Source organism: Cyanistes caeruleus, chromosome 2 (genome assembly GCF_971803275.1).
Source record: "Cyanistes caeruleus chromosome 2, bCyaCae1.hap1.1, whole genome shotgun sequence".
Classification (NCBI taxonomy): domain Eukaryota; kingdom Metazoa; phylum Chordata; class Aves; order Passeriformes; family Paridae; genus Cyanistes; species Cyanistes caeruleus.
The window spans coordinates 115,912,729-115,934,117 of NC_141702.1; the positions used below are offsets into that span (position 1 = coordinate 115,912,729).

Sequence of the window (21,389 nt, forward strand, 5' to 3'; positions counted from 1 at the left end):
CATTAACACATGAATATAAAACAAGATATTCTTGACAGTGACTGCAGTAGAAAGAAGAGTGAACATAGGAGAAGTATTACTGTATTCACAAGAGTATTTCTTGTACTTACAAGAGTGAATACAGGAAAAGTGAATACAGGACAGCAGAAGAGCTAAGAAAAAGCGGAGGTCAGGGAACAAAGTTATTTGAATTTGTTTTGGCCAGGGCACTTCTGCCCGCCCACAGGAAGTCTCAGACAGCTGGTGTAAGGCGGAGTGACTGCAGTAGCAGATATGCAAGGAAGAAAAATCAGATAGACATATATATATATACACACACATATTTTTAAGCCTGGACAGTGCCTGGCCAGACTACACAAGGGTGAGGAACGGGACAGAGGGGCTGAGGCAGCGGATGAGGGAGGTTCGGTGCAAGCCGAGCAGCACCGCCGCCAGAGCCCCGGCTCTCGGAGCACCCCCTCAAAGATTTAAGCGAGGAGAAAAGAGGGGCTGGAGCCCTAGGGGCAGCCGCAAGAGCCGAGCGGCACAAAGCGGCCATACCCTCCCCACGACGCGCCCGCCTCCCGCCGCTCCTCTGCCCTACCCAAAATGGCCGCGCCCGTCGCCGCCGCCCGCCCCACGCTGCCCGCACGCAAAATGGCCGCCAGTGACCGGGGCGGGCCCGGGCTGCGAGTGACGCTGCGCTCGGCTAATGGCGGGAGCGGAGGGGCGGCACGTCCGGGGTCGTGCTCCTTCCGCTTCTTCTGCTTCCTGCTGGGGCGCGTTTGAACGTGTAGGGGCTGGGTGAGTCTTCGCCGCCCCGCTAGTACCTTCCTCGCTCGCTCCCTCGCTCCCGGAGGGGGAGAAGCTTCAGGTGCGCCGTGTCCATGGTCTGTGCCCGAGGGAGCCGCTGCCCCCTCAGCCGCCCGCGCTTCAAGGTCGCCGGGTCGCGGTGAAGGAGGAGGAGCGGGTTGTGAAGGATCCATAGCGTGGTGGAGAGGTGGTTAGTAGGGTGGGTTACACCTGTTAGCGGCATGGGTGGTGTAGGAGCATTTCCTCTCCGAGTTACAGCTTTGTAGCCGCTCAAACCAGTGAGGTATTTTGGTGTAAAACCCGAGTAAACGCGCGAAATCCCATGGAAGGTAGTTTTTACCAGTCTCTTATTATATAAGAATTAGTTTATTACTCTCTTTGTAATGGTGCCGCTTCTGAGTACCATAAGGTGGTCAGGCAAAGCTGCGCAAAGGTAAAGTGGTTTCAGAAGCATCACACCTTGCTTTGTCTGCAATTTAAAAGTTATGTATTCCTTTACAGAGTGTTGTATTCCCTTAGGAACTCAGCAACTCATTGAATTTTATTAGCTGTAGGGGGGAAGGTGTATTTTGAACCTGCTTTTGGGCTTCAGATATTTACCATCTGAGTAGTAGTGCTTGTAATTAGATAAAGCTTTGTTGTGTTTAAGATTTAGCATGCCAAAGCTCGAAGCAAATTGCAGCAATTAACATTTCGAAATGTCTGAATTGAGGTTATTTTTATTTTTTTAGATTCACAAAGTAAGGCTTTTTGTTTAGTGTTTTAGTCATCTGTTCCACTGCAATTAAAGGTATTAACATTCAGCTTCATCTGTTCAGTGTTGTTATTATAGAGTAAAAAAAAAGAAAAGTATTTCTAGAATATGTTTAAAATAATAAATTATCTTTACCTAGGTAGATGCCAGTTTGCAATGGGTCTTAAAACCTTCTGGAAGGACAACAAAGTTCTGATTGTTATGGGAACTAGCCTGGGGCTAGTGCACTGGGGCTGGTATTACCTGAAGTCCAGTCCTATTTTCCAAGTGAAGACAGAGGATTTTGTTCCAGAACCTGGGATTGTGGCAATCATGATGCAAAGAGATCGCAAAAATAAAGAAAAATAGTATTAGTACTTTGATTTTTGGGTAAGTTGCCTAATTAGTTGGATCTGTGTCATTGAGGGAGAAGATGAATTAATTGAGAATTTTCAAACAGATACCGCCTTGGTGTTCTAACTTTAGTCTTTCAGAGTTTTATTCTTCTTTGCAACTGAGTTAATTTTTTGTACCTACATGGGCCCAAAAAGTGCATCATAAATCTCAAAAAAAGTTTACTTTTTACTGCTAAATCCCAAATGGTGGGAACATTTAAGTGAGGGTATTATATTTCTTAAAGGTATTTTAAAACAAGCTCCAATAACTTCAAGACAGCAATAAATTGTGGCTGGATCTATAACGGTGTCCTTTCAAGCTTAAAACTGCCCAGAAATAATTGTGACTGTATATAGTAAGATATTCCATGTTAGTGGGGATGGTGATTGCAATAGAGAATGAAACTAAATGAAGTGCAAGTGTAAATACTGTAGAGTTTCCATAGAAACATAAATAAACATTGATTTATGTTTTACTGTTTTAAGAACTGAAAAACTTTGTGGGCATCTTGATTTAAGAAACCTTTGTTTGAGCCAGATTTCTTAAATTTGTTTAAACATCAAAAGCTGTTGTTTCTGTTGCCTGGCAAGCACTGCTGACTAGTTGAGTTCTTTTGTTCTTGAGTAAAGTCAGGTGGCTATCACTGTAGTTTTGATACTTCAGTGCAATTCAGTGACATTTATGGTAGCCTGCTACTTATAGACCTGCTGGTAACAGTATAGACCAGTGGTCAGAATTGAAGTTATGATTAAACAGGTATAATTGATGCACTCTCTATATTTGCAGTAAAATCACATTAGTAGATTTTCTCAGTTAAAAAGCATTATAGAATGTATAGGCCAGTTGAGGTTCAACAAGGCCCAGTGCCGTGTCCTGCACTTGGGTCACAACCCCATGCTGAGGGAAGAGTGGCTGGAGAGATTCCTGGGAATGCTGGTGACAGCAGCTAGACACGAGCCAGCATGTGCTTAGGTAGCCAAGGGAATGCTGGCCCAGACCAACAGTGGTGCGGCCAGCAGGACCAGGACAGTGATTGTCCCCTGTGCTGGGCACTGGTGAGGGACACCACCCTTCAAAGAGGACATGGAGGTGCAGAATTGAGTCCTGAGAAGGGCAGTGTCCTGTGAGGAGTGGCTGAGGGAGCTGGGGGTCTCCAGCCTGGAGAAGGCTCAGAGCAGCCCCATTGCTCTCTACAAGCACCTGGAGAGGGAGGCTGCAGCAGGTGGGGCTCAGTCTCTTCTCCGAAGTAACAAGTGCTAGGACAGGAGGAAACAGCCTCAGGTTGTACCAGGGGAGGTTTAGATTGGTTATTAGGAAAACTCTTCACAGGAAGGGTTGTCAAGCACTGGCACAGGCTGCCCAGGGAGGTGGCTGAGTCACCATTCCTGGAGGTGTTTAATGGATTGCATAGATGTGGCACTTGGGGACGTGGTTCAGTGATGGCTTGGCAGCACTGAGGTAACAGCAAGACTCTAAAGATCTTTTCCAACCTAAATTATTTTTTGATGCAGTATTTGTCTTTCTGTGGCTTTTTTGTTGAAAACTAAAATAGGTCAAACTATGCAATATATTCATAAGCTTATTCTAATATCTTTCTGGTTTTTATTGTAGGTATTACTCAGCTTGAAGGTTTTCATCTGTGGCTGTTGCCAGAAAAGATGAAGAAAACTACCTGGAGTAGAAAGAACTTTCTGCTTGTAGCAGGACTGTCACTTATAGGTGTCCATTTAGGAAGCATGGTTGTAAACTTTGTTGCAAAAAAGTCTGCTCAATCTCATTCAGAAGCTAAAAGAGATCGTCAGGAATGAAATAGCTTCCTGCTATCAGTCACTATCAGTTTTGCAACATGATTTAAGCCTCGTTTTAAGAGAGCTGTGATGAGTAGTTTCAGGAATGATGTATACACTGTTTTGCACTGAAAATAATAATCCTTACCTGCAAAGAATTAAAATGTACTACTCTTAAAATCTAAAAGTGCAATGAATTGTAGATCCAAGTAAAAATGAAATGTTTGCCCAGAATTAAAATCTTGCCTTCAAAATGTCTCGCCTTGAAGCTAAAAAGCCTCCGTTATTTATTAGTGAGCCTTTAACTGGAGATGCAGTGAGTCAGTCACTGTCTCTGCTGAGTGGAATATTAAAATCTTCCTACGGTCCTGCTGGTCGTCTCAAACAGCTCCACAATGGTGTGGGGGGCTGTGTTTGTACCACTTCCCAATCCTCAGCCCTGCTGGGGCACCTTTCCGTCAGCCAGCCCGTGCTGCGTGTCCTGACAGCCTCTGTACGGAACCACGTGTCACGTTTCAGTGACTGTGGCTTATTCACTGCCATTCTTTGCTGTGGCTTCATTGAAAATTTCAGGAGCCTGAATGTTGCACCTTTTACTGTCATTAAAATAAGCAAACATCTTCTGAGTTTGTGTATGGACCACCTGAAATCTGAGGCTTGTGGTTGCCGGGTATCTGTGGATTTTAGCAGTGTTGAGACTCTTGTTTGTTTGGTACGTAGCATTTTAACAAGCAAACCTGCTTGCATGCTTAATAAAACTGAAGTTGATCATCTCACCTCACTGGTTTTAAAGGCTTTTATATTTACTGTTCCATGTCATGTTGAGACTAATGCTGTTTTAGGGAAGTGTGTGATAATACCTGTGAAAGGTAGAAGAGTTGTGGATTCTACAGTTCTTCCTGGACTGCTGATAGAAACACCAGAAATCCAGTTGGAAAACTCACTTGCTGTCAAAAGGACTGGTTCAAACATGATCAAGATTGCACTTTTCAGTGTGTCCATGTCAGGTGATGGCTTTAACCCTGAGGAAGGAACTATAGCGGTCCAGCACGGAGTTTCTCTGGAAGTGTCAGAGCTGAATCAGTTGCTTAATGTGGGGAAGCAGCTGGTTAAGGACGAGGTGGGCCTTGTAGTGTGCCAGAAAGTGATGCATCCCTCCTTGAAGCAGTACCTGAAGGAGAATGGTGTCATGGCTGTGGACAGAGCTGGGCTGTCTCTGATGGAGCCCCTGGGCCGCATGACAGGTAACAGGCCAGTTCTCTGCTCTAAACCATTGTCCTGGAGTTTTCACTGGGAGGTGAACATTACCTGGGGTGGTGTCATTGCACAGCCAGGAGCCTCTTGTTTCCCCCTGTATCCCACCTTAGCAGCTGAGCAAGAGTTGTTCTTTTCTAGTCTGAAAACCATTTCTCAAGGTGAGATTGGTCTTCTGCAGGCCCTGATGGTGGCATACCACAGGTATTATTGCTTGCTGCATGAGGGATATCCAGTTCCAGTAACTGTTTATTTTCAAACTCTGATTCAAAGCAAATGAAACAATTACTTTTTTTTATCTCAGACTGACTCCAAGTCTTGCACTCTAAATGTGTTGGTTTCTATGATTTCCTGTGTGAATTGGAATGTCAGGCATTGAACAATGTATATAAGTTAAAAACCCAAGAGGAATAAAGTTTCTGCTGTATGAAATACACCAGCTAGCTGTTCTGATGATACCACATACTGTTTTCTCCTTTTCTAATTGACAGGTTCACAGCCTATAGCTTCCATACATTCATTGTCTCCTGGCTGTTACGGCAGTTTGAAAGATTTGTGCTTTGAGGGTTTTGCTTCAAAGCATTTTCTACATCTAATTCCTGAGGACACAGTTATCTGCAGCCTGGTACTCTGTAACAGAAGTGAAACAGCATGGGATGAGTTGAAGGTAGGCAAATTTTCTTTTTATCTTTCCTTGGAAGGTCACATTTTTAATGGAAAAATAAAATACTGAGAAATATTAAGTACATTGTGCTTAGAAACTTTATTTTTTCAGTACATAAATTAATTGTTTCCAGAATTTCAAAATCCTTGTCATGTTCATTTAGTGCCTCTGTTTTAATACAGGAAGTTGTTTTGTTGTTTGTTACAAAGCTACATCTTTGTACTTTTTACTTCAGGCCAGTGCTGGCTAAATATTTTCATTTTCATTACTTGGTCTATGAGAACATAAAAATCAAAACTGCCTAGCAAAAAGCCAGCAGCAACACATACAATGATAGTCAAGCATTGTTTTGCATTGAATAGTTAGTCTGGAAGTGTCACTGATACTGATTGACTTTTTATATATAGCCCTGTTTTGATAAAAGAAGGATTAAAATTCAGCTTTTTATTTCTGCCTTTCCATAGTGTGGAAAAATAAAGACAATTTCTCATTAAGTGAACATGGTCTTGGAAATCCCTCAGCGGCTTTATATCCGCATGTAATTCAAGTTTATGGAATCTGTACCAGAAACTAGTGAAAATTTTATTCCAGTGTTTTTTTCAATGGGGACAAATCCTATTAATTGTGGTACGTCTAACAAGAATTTCATATGATTTTCAGCGTGTCTGTGAAACTGCGGAACACGTGTTACAGTTAACAGTGAAGGAACCTTTGGCATTATTAGGAGGGGGCTGTACAGAAACTCACCTGGCTTCATACATAAGACACAAGGTACGTAAGACATAAAGGTTTTAAAGATGCTTAATATACTTAAGAAACAAGAATTTATGTAGAATCACTGCAATATTTAAAACACTTGTCTCTTTCTACATTAATGTGGCGTTTTTGCTACTAATGCAAAATAAAGTTCTATTTGAAGCACTCAGTTTTAATTATATCTTTTGAACTTAATGCTTTATTTGTAGTTGTTGATCTTTCTTTAGGTATCTATAATAGTAATTGTATGTTTTTAAGTGTTGAAAATATGTTGAGTTTTATATTGAAAAATGATAATGCAGAACTCTGCTTTGACTCTTTCCTATTGTGGGATAATCATGACTTAAACATTTTTTAGTTAGAACTGAACCATCTGCTTTGGGGGGAAAAAAAAGCAGCCGTGTGACACATGTTTAAAATTATTTCTGTAAAACAGAGTTCTAACTTTGCTTTCCTGGTTCTGCTTTCTTTTTTAGAGTTCTAGTCTGCCTGCCAGCACTTTCAAAGACCTAGATTGTTCTCAGACACAATACCAATTGGTTGCTGACGGGTTTTGCCATTCCCTGGAGTCTGTAGCTCGCTCTCTGAGTCACGATGGTGAAGAAATTCTTACAGACATGGTTTATGGACACTGTTGGTTTGTTCCATCAGGTTCTCCCTGTGTCTCCAAGTGGTCAGATTTAGTTTCAAAATGTGGCTGTGGAATGAATGGTAACACAGAGGACCTCAGCTGGAGGTTTCTGCAATACCAGTCTGGCTCTCCTTTTATACAGGCTTGCCCTAAAGAGCCCTCAGTAAAGGTTGCTGACCTCCTGACTCTGGATTGCTTTGCTGCCAAGTGCAGTGGCCTGCAAGTAGCTCTGGAGACAGCCAACCTGATTTTAGATCTTTCATATATAATTGAAGATCAAAATTAGCTCTGATCTTATCTAATTTGTGTTGTATAGCAAGACAACAGTGAACTGAAAGCAGGGTATTGTACAATCTGTTAAGATATTTGAATAGGTTAGAATGTGGACAGCAGACAGTTATTTTAAATTCAACAGTTGGCCATTGAATATTCTTCTCATTGTTAATGTACTGTGATCTCAAGCATTTTCAAATGTTCAGCCTTTTCTCTCTGCATTAAGGAAAGTTTTGGATGTCATTTAGCTCTGCGGCATCTTCAGAGGAATGGGCAAAACGGATTCACTTGCTGAGAAAACATGTTATGTATTAGAATTTATACAGTCTCAGCAGAAGCATTACACATTCAAAGAGACTTTAATAATGCAGCAGAATTTTATCACTGGTATTTTTAATTATGGGTAAAAAAAGCTTAGCAGATACCTTGAGCCACTTGTTTTTAATTTTGTTCTGCAGTTTTTGTCACTGTATATACTATATGTATATGCAGTTTCTATTTAAATGCCTGAAAGATTTTAATTCATATATGTCATTTATTTAACAAGTTATAAAAACTCAACCTGGAGCTCTTAAAGGTAGCAGGTAGGTAATAGAAGATTTGCCAAGAAATGGCAGACTGGGTGGAAAAAACTTTTGTCAAGTGGCCCTTGATTGTCTTCTGTGGAATACAGGACAGTCTATAATGAAGTTTCTATCATTTTAGCAAAGCTGCAAGAAAGAATGTCCCACTTGCCATTCAATTAACTCTTGGACTGTGCATGGCTTCTTTTAATGAAGTAAAGCTTTAAGCTGCTCAGAACTGTTTTGATCTTTAAATAAGACTGTAGACTGAATGATCAAAACTTTTTCTCATTCTCAGCTTGCATGCAAGATCAAAAAGGGGGTTACAGTTTCTTACTTAAGCTCATTTTCTTTGCCACTTTCCTTCTCCCTCTTTGTTTTCAGTCACAAGGGACAAATTGTTCATGGTGTGTTTCCAGAAAACATCCGAGTCAGTTGTAGTCTAGTCTGCTTATTTTTTTCCTGATCTCTTTAAGTTTTAATATATTCATTTACTGCATATAAGCAGTAAAATTGTTAATGTATAACTTGGTTTTGAAATATGTAATTAAAACCAGATCTTTCCAGACCTTTTGTACAAAGTCCTTTTAATTTTAAGAACATAAGTAATCATTTTCTCACTGGGAAAAAAAAATAAAGAGAGTTATTTAAAGTTCTTTATCTTTTTATGACCTGAAATGATTGTTTCAGTGCTGTAAGGCATCCTTTGGGGACTTGTGTAAGAATGTTAAAGGGTTGAGAATGGAGGCTGCTGAAAGCTGGTTACTAAAAAGGCTGCTTTAATATTTTGATCCTCCCATATGCCATGAACTATATGAAGACATCAGGAATAATGAAGCCAAATGATGGTGCATATCTTAAGGCACAGAGGAATCTTGGTTATACTTCATCTAATTATGATTCTCCTGCTCAGAGTGCTGAATTATACTATTTTACTTTCTATAATAGCAGCTTGTTAAGCAGTGTGAAAATGTTGAGTTTAGTGACTACAGCTGTGAAGTGAAAATTAAAACAATGTTCAAGTAGAAGCAGTTGTGAGTGTTCTTTTGTATTGGTATCTGAAGGTCTTGAATCAGAGTTAACAATGGTTTTTATTCTCCCCCAAAAGGAAAGTCAAAGATTAAAAAAGAAAAAAAAATTTAATTTTTAATAAGTAGCTAAAAATTCATTTATACCTGAATATACCTAAATATTTTTTTCATATATAGATAATTTTAATAATAATGAGCTTTTGTGTCCTACTGTGACTAAAAAGGATAAATAAGCAGCTTGCTTGGCTGTTTATGGACAGTATAGGTTCAGTTCTGAGTTGTATTACAGTAGTCTTGAACCTTTAGTGTTTAGTGTTGCCTCATCTTTAAGGGGTAGTGTAGGAGGAGCACAACTTTGGATGCTTTTTAAAATCCAAGTGAAAAGAATTTTGACTCAATCTAACAGCAAGATAAAGTAACTTCTTTGAACTTTGATGTTTTCTAATAAAATTTGGGTGCAAAAATGGTTTGGTTTCCCCCTGTGTTTTAAAGTTGGCAGAATGAAATATCCTCAGTTGTAATGCCTCTGAGAAGCCACTATGGTTTTATTCCTGCTCCCCTTGGCATTTGAAGTTCAGTGGGAAAGATTAGCATTATGTAAGTATTAGGAGACAAGTGTTCTCTGATCATGACCTCAGTCATGTCTGATTTCCACAGATTGCTCAGATTAATTTAAACTTTAATAATTCTACTGATAATGCACAAGAAATACAAACATTCATTTCCAGCCTTCTGAGCTTTGTTTGTACTCCAGACCTGGAAGGAGAAATAAAGAAGTGCTGATATTATAATCACTCAGGTCAGCATAAGATGCCAGTGTAATATACCTGCTCCTCAGTTCAGTATTTTTTTGGTATTTCTGTTCCCATTTGATACTTGATACTTCAAAGTGAAGACCAGAAAATGCTGATTAATTAAGGGATCATTATTTCTATTTATTGTGACCTATTTCAAGCAGATCCACCATTAAATATTATTATTTTGGCATTGGTTAAGAATGAGTAATACCTGTTATTCATGGATTGTGTTTCTTATCTGTGAATTTGTAGAGTCACTCCAAACCATATCTGAGATAATTTTCTGTCTATTCTCCTATCTATAAAATGGGAACAAAGATTTATGGGTGAAGAGTACTAAGATCCAGATGTAAAGTGAAAAACTACTCGCTGCACAGGAACAAAGAGAGATTTTAAAATAACTCAAATCCTTGCTAAAATATTAGAGTCATTTCATTAAGGGAACTTTGATCAAAATTTATGTAGACTCCTTTAATTATTTTTCTGGGTAAAACACCACATTTTTTTATATTGAACCTGGATGTGTTTTCTTGTTCTCTGAAGTTCCAGCAACAGTACATCAACATACATGTTGCTACCAGTAATCTGATTTATGGCTTTACATCTTCAGTACACACGCACAGAGAAATGTGACCTTAAACCTGTGTGCAGGAATGGTTGGAATTCAAGATGAGCAATGTCAGATATGTCAGCAATCCTTACTGTATTGTGTCTTCAGAGTCTATTCTGCTGTTCAGAGTAGATATTTGTATGATGCTAATCCTTGAAGATACGCTAGAAACAGATTTGTGACTTTGGAAAACCTAACCTTACTATATTGGTAGCATAACACCGGTTTGTTTATTTTTTTTTTTTTAAATTCAAGTATTTGGTAGGCTGAGTACCCATTACAGTGTTAGAGCTGTACCAGTTGAGAGTATTGATTGCTGTCAAGGCTTGTAGAGAAAATAGTGCCTGGAATATCACAAGCACAGCAGAGCATGTACAGAACAATTCACCTTACCCAAAACCTCTAGTCCTGAATCTTACTTGTGCTCTTATTTTGCTGTGCTGGTTAGCAAAATGTGGTATTTATCACATTTTCAGCAGTGCCACGTGAACTGAGTCATTTAAGTATTACACTCTTCAGTCCCAGAAAAATCAATATCTTTGAGTCAGTCAATGCTGTAGGAAGAACTTTAACTGGATCTGCATTTACTGCTGTTCTGAAGATCCAGAAACAGTCTGACTTTATTGCAAAGGGACTGCCTCCAGCATGCTTACCATCTGCCAGCTAGACTTTTTGAGAAGCCATATTACAATGGTTAGTTCTAGAATATTAGTAGGTTTTATCCATTATTGTAAATACAAGTTATTTCTATGTTTGCCGGCAGAGACAAGTTGCACAGTACTAATAAATAGCTTTTTGACTAGTAACACTGTGATCTTACTCTCTCAGTTAAGTAATACCTTCGCTTTTTGTCTGTATGCATTGCCTGGTTTAAATTAGTCTTGCACATCGTAAGCTCAAAAGCATATACAAATTTATTCTCTGTGCTAGAAGCAGAAATGTAGTCGTATTATATGTAAGTAGAGCCACCATATTATTATTCCAGGCACCAATAAAATTAATTGCAGAACAGGTTCCAGGATTGGGCTGCTTGACCTAAGCATTAAACACATTATATTTTCATACCTTACTGCAAACATCTTTATAAACTTGAGCTTTTATATCTGCTTGCACATGAAAAGCTTTTATTCAAGCTTTTATCATGTGCCTGGAAGGCCCCAGCTGTGTGTGTCTGCCTTCTGCAAACTGATTACTAGTGTGCTTGTTATTTTCTGTCCAGACAACATCAGCTCTCTTCAGGTACACATTAAATATACATTAAATACTAGCTGCTTATTATTTTAATACTGTTACCTGATGTCTGCTAAGCATTTGTGTGGCAACACTGCGATGTCAACAGCTATTCCTTACTGGTAATCTTTTTATAAACCATTAAATCTAGTCTTTTTCTTTAACACTTTATGACATTCATAGACTGATATATTACTCCTGATAAAAAAAAAAAAAGGAGTGAAGTTTGGGGGAAAATTATTTCCCTAATGTGTGGCAATGACTCCAAAGGATCTTGAGTCACCATCTGTGTGTGGGCTATGCAGGCCCTGCTGATGGATGGTGCACTCGGGAAATGGCTGAAATGTTTTTTCAGGGAATTGTAGGGACTGTGATACCTCCAGTTCTTTATGTACCTTTGTGACTTTAAGAGCCAGAAGCAAAACTATTTCACCCTCATTTATTACTCATTGAAACTAATGTTCCTCCTGCCATGTGCCTGCCCAGCCACTTGCTCACGCCTCAGCTCAACAGAGGGAGAAAATGGGATGAAAAAACCTCCTGGGTCCAGATAAGCCTCTCCTGCCATGTTTCCCATGCTTTTCCTCTAAATTCCTCACTTCCAAGTGGCATTTTGCCCTTTTTTTGATGTGTTTAAGGACAGCTGGCACAGGCTGAGGGCGGCTGCCGGAGCCAGGTGGGAGTCCCCTGCTCCCCCACAGAGCTCCTGAAGTACCTCACAGGGAGCCATTTTGAGAGCCCTCACGAAAGCTGCTGAAGGGTGTGGAAAAATCGCTGGGTTTAACAAAACCTGGGGCCCGGGAAGAGCACTAGGGCAGTCAGCAAAGCTTAGTTCTGGGAAAATTGGGTTTTTCCTTGTGCAGTGATTGCTTCAGGAGGGACAGACAACCTGGCGATCAGCCAGCCTGTGAGCTGACCTCGAAAAAAGCATGGACAAAGAAAAACCTGGCTTCCCTTTGACAAGGTTGATAGAAAGCTGATGGTTCCTGATGGTTGTTATTCAGGGCAGCTGTGACAGGCTGCCCTGCTCCCCTCAGAGACAGATCCAAGGAACTGTCTGTGCAGACACAAGTGTTGATGGTGTGCTGAAGGACTGGGGAGCTTCCCAGCATCTTTGAAAAGGGGAATGGCCTAGCAACACTTCATGAGAGAGTTCCGATGGGAAGACCACCCACCCACACCCATAAAATCTCCTCAGGAGTGGTTTGAGCATGTATGGGATAGAGAAAGAGGATTGACCCGTGGCCCCTCCATCATCACATGTGCTGCAGTCCGTGAGATAATTCCAGAAAGTGAGTTTTAATGCATTTAATTTGCACCAGCACTGTGCCTGCTAAGCAGGTAGTTGTGTGACATGGCTGTCTGTCTTTGCCAGCCTTTATTCTCTTTTTCTGCTTTCCATTGCTTCTTTTTTAAGCGAGCAAGGAAATACTTCTCCTGTAACTAACAAAGGTAGGACAGATTTTTCACTCAGTTTTGCATACTTTAATACTGGTATGCTGTAATTTTTCTTTGGAATTGCCAGCAAAGGTGAGGAAAGGAAAATTAGATTTTTAGTTTAGTTCTCTTGGCATATTTAAAACCATGATCCTAGGAAGCATGTCCTGAAACTGCCTGTCCATGTATCACTGAAATGCTGTGTAGTTGTGATCAGCAGTGCACTGACTCCCATGCTTTGTGTTTGACACAGATATTTTTGCTGAATCAGGTTTTGAAGTGTCCTGTCATGGTACTTTACCTGTAAATGTGAATTTGTCCGTAAATTATTCTGTTTTGTCCCGTAAATTGTTTGGTCTGGACAGTCAGACGTGTTAATGTTTTACAGCTGGAAACATTTCTAATTGAAAGTTGTTTTCAGCTGAAACATGCTTATTTGGGTAGTAGCTAAGACAGTTGAAGATGCCCTTGCTGTTTCTTACCTTTGAAATTAACTAATTAGAAGAATATAGTACAAAATGCTACAACAGTGGAATACTTGAACCCTATATTGAATAATCCACTCTCCTCTCTTTTTTTTATTGGTATAGAGTGAGCCTTTCCAAATTAAGAGCTCATCTCCAAAGCAAAGCAGCAGAGAAATTATTTTAGATTCTAATAACAAAAATTGCTGTGCAAAACCCTCATTTGCGTACTGAAATATTATAGCATAAACTAAAATTTATAAAAGTGGTATGCACTTGATGTCTTTGTGAATGTAAAATCCCTTCAAGGAGTTCTTTATGTGACTGTTTTGCAGAAGAGCAGAATTCTGAGGGGAATGTGAGTGCACATGTCCTGGTTTTAGGTGTTAAGAAGGTCTGTTGCATCTGTTTAACCAAAATGGCTGCTAAATGAAAAATCTTTCTGAAACTGCATGTGAAACAGCAGATGTCACTCCAGTTTTTAGTTGGGCCCAGAGAAGGAGTTTGCTTCACTGCAAGAATAACTCGTGCATGGCATTATTGCTCAGGTTTAATATAATGCATTAAAAAAATAGTTGGAATAAATTACAGAACTTCTGAGATTAACTGATGATTGCTGGAGTAAATACCAGAGAAATACTGTGTTTCTGGACTGTCTCCATTTGGAGCTGCATATGCTGGCATGAGGTGGAACCAGTTTATGAAGAGCTGTGGGCAATGAGCAGCAATACATGCCTTATGCCTGGTGTATGTTTAAGACAGTGAGTCTCTCTGTTAACTGAGAAGAATATGCATATCTGAACTGATCTAGGAGTCTTAAGATTATATTATAATTAAGTTTATTTTAAGCAAACTACAGCAAATAGTCTGAAAGAGAAGTTTGTTGCAGTGTTCACATTTTTGTCATAACAGTTGTTAAATTTATACTAAATTCATATAGGAGCCCAGAATGAAAGTTTTAAATTTCTTGAAGTAGTGCTCATTGAAGCAGGCACATCTTGTGTGGCTTTATATCTACTATGTTTTGCACGGTTTAGGTCAAAAATCTCATGGCAAGGTGGTGAAATGAGTTTCCTGAACACAAAAAGAAACATAAGCATCCACAAATGCCACAGAAGGTCCTGTGAGTATTCAATGCAGTCTTAAGAATTTGCATTTGGTTGGGTCTGCACAAATATAGGGGATCTAAAACCTCCCTTGCCACTGGCCCTAAAGACCCAAGAGTAGAAAGTAAGATTATTTCTATATCTTAGGTTACTTCTAGTTGCTTAAAATTATGACTTATGGACATAAAGTAATCCAGAATTGCATCTGTCCGAATCTAGCACCTGTAGAGAAAGGAAGATAAAGTTGTTTTTACATCAGAACAAGAAGAGAAAAATAAGTTTTATGATATCAAAATGCACTTTAGGGGGAATAGTTGTACCTCTGCAGAAAAGCAGAGGTGAGTTTCCATTTTTCTGGCATTTTGCTTGAAGCTTTGGATAGTGAAAAGTGTTGGAGATAGTTATCTTTGTAACAGGTTAATATGAAATGTCTCTTGAATGTGCATACCAACCTTCCAAGGATGACCTGCAATATTAGGAAATAGGGATTTATTTGCCATGATGCTTTGGTCATACCTAGTAGTTGCTGCAAGGTGCCAGGCAGGTGATATTAAAGGACTCAAAATAAAATACTTATCTACATTTATAGCTTCAGATAGAGAATATTTGCCAGCTTAAGTGATGACTGGGCATTGTGACTGGCAAAGCCAGCAGTAATTGTAAGGCATGAAATCAATTCCATAGCTGTAACAAATACAGTTTAAAAAACAGCCATGAAACACAGAGGAGAGTGGATTTAGAGCCACAAGCCAAGAGATTATTTCTCTACAGGGCGGAAAGAAAACATTCCATTTTATCATAATTGTGTAGTAAGGTTCCCTCAATAGAGAATTAGATTGATGTTTTCAGGTAGTAAAAACATAGAGTTGTTCAGCAGGGACAGTATGGTCTTAACTGTTTGTGTAGTAGAATGAATACCTGGACAAAAAAAAATCAGTTTATTGAATATATAAACTTGAACTTTATTGGATTAGGATGGCCAAACTCTGTCTCACATGCTTGTCACTTGTGTTCATTAATGTTTAATCAAGAATGCATCTAAATTCCTAGCCAAACATGCTCTCAGTAGTTGTCACAGGAACAAAAGATTGGCCCTGCCCGGGGCTCTGGCTATCAGCAGAAGTTCCAGCTGAACAAGATGTTTATCTCCATTAGATAAACAAGGGGCAAGTCACTTGCATGAGAAGTTGTGCCATAATGAAACACCCAGAAGCAGAAATGCTGTGCTTCAGCCTCTTCCTGGCAGAATCCTCAGGGACACATTGGTAATGAATAGAGTTGACAAAATTATCTCAACAGAAGGTTCCTGGTGTGATGAATTTGAAGGTCTGCGTGGTTCTGGTTATTGTCAGAGCGAGGCAGGCTGTGCTCTGCCTGCCGACCTCGAATGGAGAACCTGGAAATTTTGTATGGGAAGTGCCTGTCTTCCAAAGAGCTCCAGCCAGATGGTGAGTGTGGGATCTGCTGCCTTCCCAGAGACTGCACAAATACTCACTGGTTTCTTTTGGCCTTGAATTCAAGTGTGCCAGGAGGTTGTTGTCATAGTGCTGAGTACTCAGCTTAGCTTGGAGGAGCTGAGTTGATGAAATTCTGTCCTTTACAAATAGTGTGCTTATTTTTATTGTCATTGTCTGTGTTAAGCTTTTTTTCCTGTTCTTTAAATGCTGGGATTACAGTGACTTGTAAGGTAAGAAAACATGAGAATCTTGATTTTTTCCAGTTTTTGAAAATTGGAATATTCAAAATTTGGGCCAGACCTTAGAAATGTCTGTTTCTTTTTGGTTCTGGGATATAAAGAGGTGTCATTTTCCCACCACCATGTTGAAAATTTGGTCTGTTTCTTGACACCGTTTGAAAAAATAAGACACAGTCGAAAAAGACCATTTTCTCTGCCCTCAAAAGATATGAGTGCTGATGAGCCACAGAGTAAGCACACTCTCAGCTGAGATACAATTATCTTCATTCTCTACAGTGGCCTTTTAAGTGCTGAGGGAAGAACAGCAAGAACTCTCCTGGACTGCTCTTTTAGCTTCTAGCAATCAGCAATTTAAGGACTTCTGGGTCAGGCTGCATCTGGATTGTCAGTTTTAACAGATACTCACAGGATGATTTCTCAGTAATGCCTAAATGTGAGTTTCTTTAGGTTTGTCTTTATTTGGAGGCACTAAACTCTGGCTCAGAAGAGAAGAAGAGGACAAAGCAAATGCTCTAAATTGAGATTTCAGATAATGAAAGGAGTATGTCTAGGGCTGAGTCTTTTTGTGTGCGTTTTAGGAGCAGTGACTAAAAGCCATGGTGAAATACTGACCTGGCAGGATGAAATCCAAAAGTGTTCATATGGACTATCTCTGAGCCTTTGGGTCATACTTTAGTGACAGGGTTTCAGTCTCTGTTTTGGTCAGAAGAATATGAGATCATGGAGGTCACTTTTATCTGTGTTTGGGACAGAGCAGAGGGCTGAGCTGGGAAGCCAGAGAGATTTATTGCATGAAAGATGTGCATGTCCTGTTCTTCAGTTCTCTAGGTGTTCCTGTTCTACCCAGTCAGACTCAATGCCATCTCTTCTAGAGCTCCCAGCATCAGATGGCAAGTCATAATACAGATTATTTAAGAATAAAAAAGAGATTTACAGGTGAAGTTACCCAGGGCACTTGCTTCTTAGCGGATGCACTCCAGACTGGAGTTGTTCTGTAATAGCCTTATAAGAGGAAGACATAAATGTTTATTTCCAGATATTATTAAAAAAATGAAACAAAAAATATTCTTCAGCCAGAACTGTCTGCATATAAAAGAAAAAGGGCACAGTGAAGGCTCACTTAGATAATCCCTGCAACAGAACAAGTGTAGGGAGATGTGGTTTCCCGATGGGTTAGAAGAAGAAGCCTAATTTAGGATGCTGTAGGTTTCATCTTAGGTGGGAAGAGGTGGTATTTGATCTTTTGTCTCTTGAGTCCTAAACTCACATCTTGCCTACAGAGGGCCTGAAATTTCTACTCTACATCCACGTCCTTATAAATTAAAGAGTAAGTGTTTGTTTGATATGGGCATTTGGGATTTGGCAGCTTTATATCATGGTTCTCTTATACCTGTGTGTGAAATTAATACTGAAGACCATGCTGTGTTAAAGGCTGAAACCTTTGAGATGCCCTTGATACCAAGGATGAGAGATTCCATTCTTCTAGACTTATCTTCTTTTGCAAATTGTTAAACTAGGGAAACCATTAGAGAGAAAATCTGTGCCTTTTGCTGAATTTATGCCTGGAGAAACTATGCAAATCAAAGAAAAGATTTGCTGCTCTGCTTTTCTTCCCTCTGCTATTTGTATCCTTTAACACTTGTCAGCTGCAGATGGGCAATAAGTGAAGGACAGAGAAAGTGGCAGGTGTTCAACCCTTCAAACCCTATCTGGTTTTAGTAAAATAAATTATAAAAAAAAAAAAATTGAAGAATTTGGTTGCTATGATAAAGCTAAGTCATCAATTACTCTGGCTTGCTGCAATGCTGTCATGGGAGTGCAGGCAGACTGCTGTGGTAAGGCAAGCACCTCAGACCCAGTCCTTTGGTTTCATTTGCCCAAAGTGCTTGTAAAATTTGTAATGTTGATAAAGTTGGGTTGCAAATGTACATTTCTCTTGGTACTGCACATACCTATTTTCAGAGCAGCTTAGGCTTTAGCAGTGTTTCTCCCTTAATCCCAATACACCAGTGAAACATTTCTGTATTACTTATATTGGTAATATTAAATGTACAGGACACGGCTGTTGAACTTGGGCTCTCTAAATATTTTAGTTCTGGCTGGTGGGTGGGAGTAGTGAGACCAAAGAGGTCAGAACCCCCAGAGCTGTGGCCTGTCCCTGTGCTTTCATTGCTGAGCTCCAACAGTTTAACCCACAGCCCTTTATTACATTAAAACAATACTAAGCTATAAACTGGGGATTTCAGTAGCTAATCTGTAGGTGTTTCAGTCCATTGTGTGGTGGGTGTGGGTCAGCTGTTGAACAGATGTCTGAGCCATTTTCCATGCCAGCAGTCTGTCCTTCATCTTTCTAGTTACTTCCTTTGGAATGAACAACTCTGTTCTCAGTGAGTTTTTTGCTTTGCTGGTTTGCTTTGGCCAAGGACTGTTTTTGGTAAAGTGGAGTCAGGGCAGTCTAAAGTTGGTTTTAAGCAAACCATAATGACACTAATATTTTGCACTAATATTCAGCCATTGGCTGTCTGTGTGGTACATAGTGCTCCAAGGAAGATCTAGCCTGGATAAACAAAGGAGATAAAGCTGGAGAGCTTTTCTTGCTGAAAGCTGTTTATTTGGAGCTATATTTATAACTGTTTTCTTTAATAAATACCTCTGTTTAGGAGGTACTGTTATGCCATATGTTTCAACAAATCTCATCTCAAGCAAGTCCTGATGGATGAAAAACATTTTATGAAATGTCTAGTCTGTTGGGTTTTTTGCCTGAAAAGGGTAAAAATAATATATGAAGTCATGCACAGTGTACCCACATCTTCTTCCAAGATCTACCCAAAAATCATGGATTTTTGATGGTTTTAAAAACAGAGAAGATAAAAATCCACTGCATTGGTCTGTCCAGTGTGAATGCAAATAGCTCTTTCCATAATGATAGTTTGGGATGGGTTCCATCTTTATTTTCCTAAGGTCTGGTGAGTCTAGTACATTTTTTGATGACAGGTGCTATTTCTTCCACTGAAGGTTTTGTATCAAGGACAGGTTGGATTTGGCTCTGAGCAGCCTGATTTAGTGGAAGATGGCTCTACCCATGGCAGGGGAGATGGAATCAGATGGTCTTTGAGGTCACTTGCAACCCAAAGCATTCTGTGATTCTATGTGTTCAGTGCTTCTGTCATATGCAGGATAATAATTCAGCCTTGGAGCAGTGCCATGTAACATGCAGCATCTGAGTACTCCTGGCTCGAGCAAATCAGAAAATAGAATCATGGAATGGTTTGAGTTGGAGAGGCCTTAAAGCTCATCTAGTTCCAAGCCTCCTGCTGTGTGCAGGCAGGGATACCACCCACTAGATCAGGTTGCTTGAGAACCCCTTCCAGCTTGGTTTTGAATGTTTTCAGGGATGGAGCATCCACAACTTCTTCTAGACAACCTGTTCCAGTGTCTCACCACCCTCACAGTAAAGAATTTCTTCTTAACACCTAATCTAAACCTATTCCCTGTCAGTTGGAAACTACTCCTCCTTGTCCTATCACTCCATGTCCTTGCCTTGCCTCCTGTACTTCACAGGTGAAGTGGCTGTGATTTTACTCCCAAAAGGATACAATCTACAAAAGGTTCCAACCATTACCTTTGTAAAACAGCCACATTCAGATATATGCACTCATCACAAACTGGTTCAAAGCAAAAACCCACAGTCATCTCTGAGAGTCATCCTGTGGTAGGCTTGTGGTTTTCTAACTACTTCACACCCACTCACAACTCCCTAGTGCTGTGACTCAGCTGCCGGAATGCTTCTGTGCCTGGCCTAGAGCTACACATGTCATTATGATGTTGTCAATCCACATCCAGGCAGTGCTCTTAGTTCTGACAGATTCTGATTCCTTGGTGTGAGCTCTGAGCAGGGCGAGCCGGGGAAGCTCTGCACAGGCTCCTGCTCGTCCTGAGCCTTCTGTGAAAGGGAAGGTGTTGGCTGTTTTGTCCTTGCTGAGCTTTCTGTGTGCTCCAGCCTCTCTGCTGGCCGACAGGCTGCCCCTACTTGTTTTTCTTAGTTCTTTTGTAGCTAGCAGAGTCAGAAACATGTAGTTTCCTCTGGAAAAAAAAACTGCCTCTCCAATTTCTTGCATGTTTTCTCTGTGTGCGCATCTCCTTTGCTAATGGTGGTGGGGTGTCTTATCACTGTAGCTGATCCTGTGCTTGGGTGGCTTTGGTGTTTTCTGTATCAGTGTATTGTGTCAGCAGAATTTCATTGGAGAAAAAAAGTGTCCTTGTATTTTCCCTGGATAGTTTGTTCCACAAGGTTTGTTAACTGAATACGGGAATCTTGAGGGCAGAACTGACAAAAGTCAGCTGTTCAATCAGCTCTCAGAATTCAATGTAGTAATCAATAACCTGATTTCTAAAAGAAAAAAAATCTGGGGAAAAATATATTTTTGTTACTGAAGTGTTCTTGTAATGAAAACATGGCAGTTTGGCACAAAAAGGAAGACAAAGCAAAACAAAACAACAAAGTCCTTTTTGTTACTGCTGTTTCAATAGTACAGGGCAAATGAATGTTTAACATGAAAGGAAATAAAGATAAAATTAAAGTAATCATTAACTAAACCAGCTTCATTGCAGGAATTTGATTGGATCGATTTGAGACTCTTGCATTGTGATGTCTGCCTCTTCAGACTTGTGCCTGGTTAACATACAGTGAAGCACTACTCAATCACCCAAGGATATGAAGAAAATAGGATTACTGCAGGGGTTTTGAGGAAAAGATCTGGTGCTCTGTAATTTGAGTGTTTAGACACTTCCTTTTGAGTGGACTCATTAAATTAAAGGTTGCTTTAATAAGAAAGAGCATTAAGTGCCTAAAATTACTATATAGCAGTTACAAGGATTTTTAATATATTCTATAGGTGTATTTGAAGGTAATGGAAATTTCTGGTATAATTCTGTTTAAAATTCAAGTAAGGAACTTGTGGAGAACAGAACTGTATGGAAAAAAAAGGAATATATAATATATATATATATAAAATATATAAAATATTGCAGGACACATAATTGCTTTTACCTTTCACAGGACTCCTTAAGGTGCTTGGTCAAGTAGTTGATCAAGAGAGTTCCCAGCTTAGCCAGTCAAAACAAGGATGGGTTTGTTGCTGGAGACCAAAAATGCCAAAGTGACCTCTG

The 21,389-nt window shown here is 39.9% G+C and overlaps 5 protein-coding genes across 75 annotated transcripts in view; 4 read left to right on the forward strand and 1 right to left on the reverse strand.

Moving 5' to 3' along the window:
* The window catches only part of SLX4IP (SLX4 interacting protein), an 86,876-nt gene extending 86,132 nt beyond the window's left edge, over positions 1-744 (reverse strand). For 12 of the 35 annotated variants that reach the window (XR_015281818.1, XR_015281817.1, XR_015281830.1 and 9 more), the window contains exon 1: positions 541-600. The gene's annotated coding sequence lies outside the window, so the exon portion shown is untranslated. Of the gene's footprint in view, positions 1-110 lie in introns of all 35 variants that reach the window. The other 23 variants (XR_015281813.1, XR_015281812.1, XM_086873095.1 and 20 more) reach the window with 10 other exon arrangements.
* On the forward strand, positions 705-4,484 carry LOC147655156 (uncharacterized). 10 transcript variants are annotated; one of them, XM_086873413.1, is made up of 3 exons: positions 705-783; positions 1,686-1,915; positions 3,533-4,484. In XM_086873413.1, exon 2 carries the CDS (start codon positions 1,703-1,705, stop codon positions 1,892-1,894), a length of 192 nt encoding a protein of 63 aa, XP_086729539.1. In that variant the 5' UTR covers positions 705-783; positions 1,686-1,702; the 3' UTR covers positions 1,895-1,915; positions 3,533-4,484. The 10 variants fall into 10 exon arrangements, with proteins under 10 accessions (XP_086729539.1, XP_086729516.1, XP_086729522.1 ...); XM_086873390.1 differs by having other exon boundaries at positions 730-783; positions 1,690-1,915; XM_086873396.1 differs by having other exon boundaries at positions 759-853.
* On the forward strand, positions 3,580-4,484 carry LOC147655157 (uncharacterized). Its single transcript, XM_086873459.1, has one exon. It carries the CDS (start codon positions 3,580-3,582, stop codon positions 3,727-3,729), a length of 150 nt encoding a protein of 49 aa, XP_086729585.1. The 3' UTR covers positions 3,730-4,484.
* MKKS (MKKS centrosomal shuttling protein) lies at positions 3,962-8,877 on the forward strand. Its single transcript, XM_023923162.2, has 4 exons — positions 3,962-4,952; positions 5,454-5,629; positions 6,287-6,397; positions 6,859-8,877. The coding sequence occupies exons 1-4, from the start codon at positions 3,962-3,964 to the stop codon at positions 7,297-7,299; spliced, it is 1,719 nt and encodes a 572-aa protein (XP_023778930.2). The 3' UTR covers positions 7,300-8,877.
* Positions 8,878-10,518: 1,641 nt separating this feature from the next.
* Positions 10,519-21,389, forward strand: part of PAK5 (p21 (RAC1) activated kinase 5) — a 315,373-nt gene continuing 304,502 nt past the window's right edge. For 2 of the 28 annotated variants that reach the window (XM_086872689.1, XM_086872688.1), the window contains exon 1: positions 10,519-12,809. In XM_086872689.1, the coding sequence (XP_086728815.1) occupies positions 12,662-12,809 (148 nt within the window). In that variant the 5' untranslated portion in view covers positions 10,519-12,661. Of the gene's footprint in view, positions 12,970-14,455; positions 14,542-17,040; positions 17,111-21,389 lie in introns of all 28 variants that reach the window. The other 26 variants (XM_086872727.1, XM_086872795.1, XM_086872753.1 and 23 more) reach the window with 25 other exon arrangements.

Excerpts from the sequence above, each read along its gene's own strand:
- LOC147655156 (XM_086873413.1), top strand. The coding sequence starts at position 1,703 with ATGGGTCTTAAAACCTTCTGGAAGGACAACAAAGTTCTGATTGTTATG.
- LOC147655157 (XM_086873459.1), top strand. The coding sequence starts at position 3,580 with ATGAAGAAAACTACCTGGAGTAGAAAGAACTTTCTGCTTGTAGCAGGA.
- MKKS (XM_023923162.2), top strand. The coding sequence starts at position 3,962 with ATGTCTCGCCTTGAAGCTAAAAAGCCTCCGTTATTTATTAGTGAGCCT. Across the intron at positions 4,953-5,453 it reads GCCCCTGGGCCGCATGACAG|GTTCACAGCCTATAGCTTCC; the intron begins GTAACAGGCCAG and ends TCTAATTGACAG. Across the intron at positions 5,630-6,286 it reads CAGCATGGGATGAGTTGAAG|CGTGTCTGTGAAACTGCGGA; the intron begins GTAGGCAAATTT and ends TATGATTTTCAG.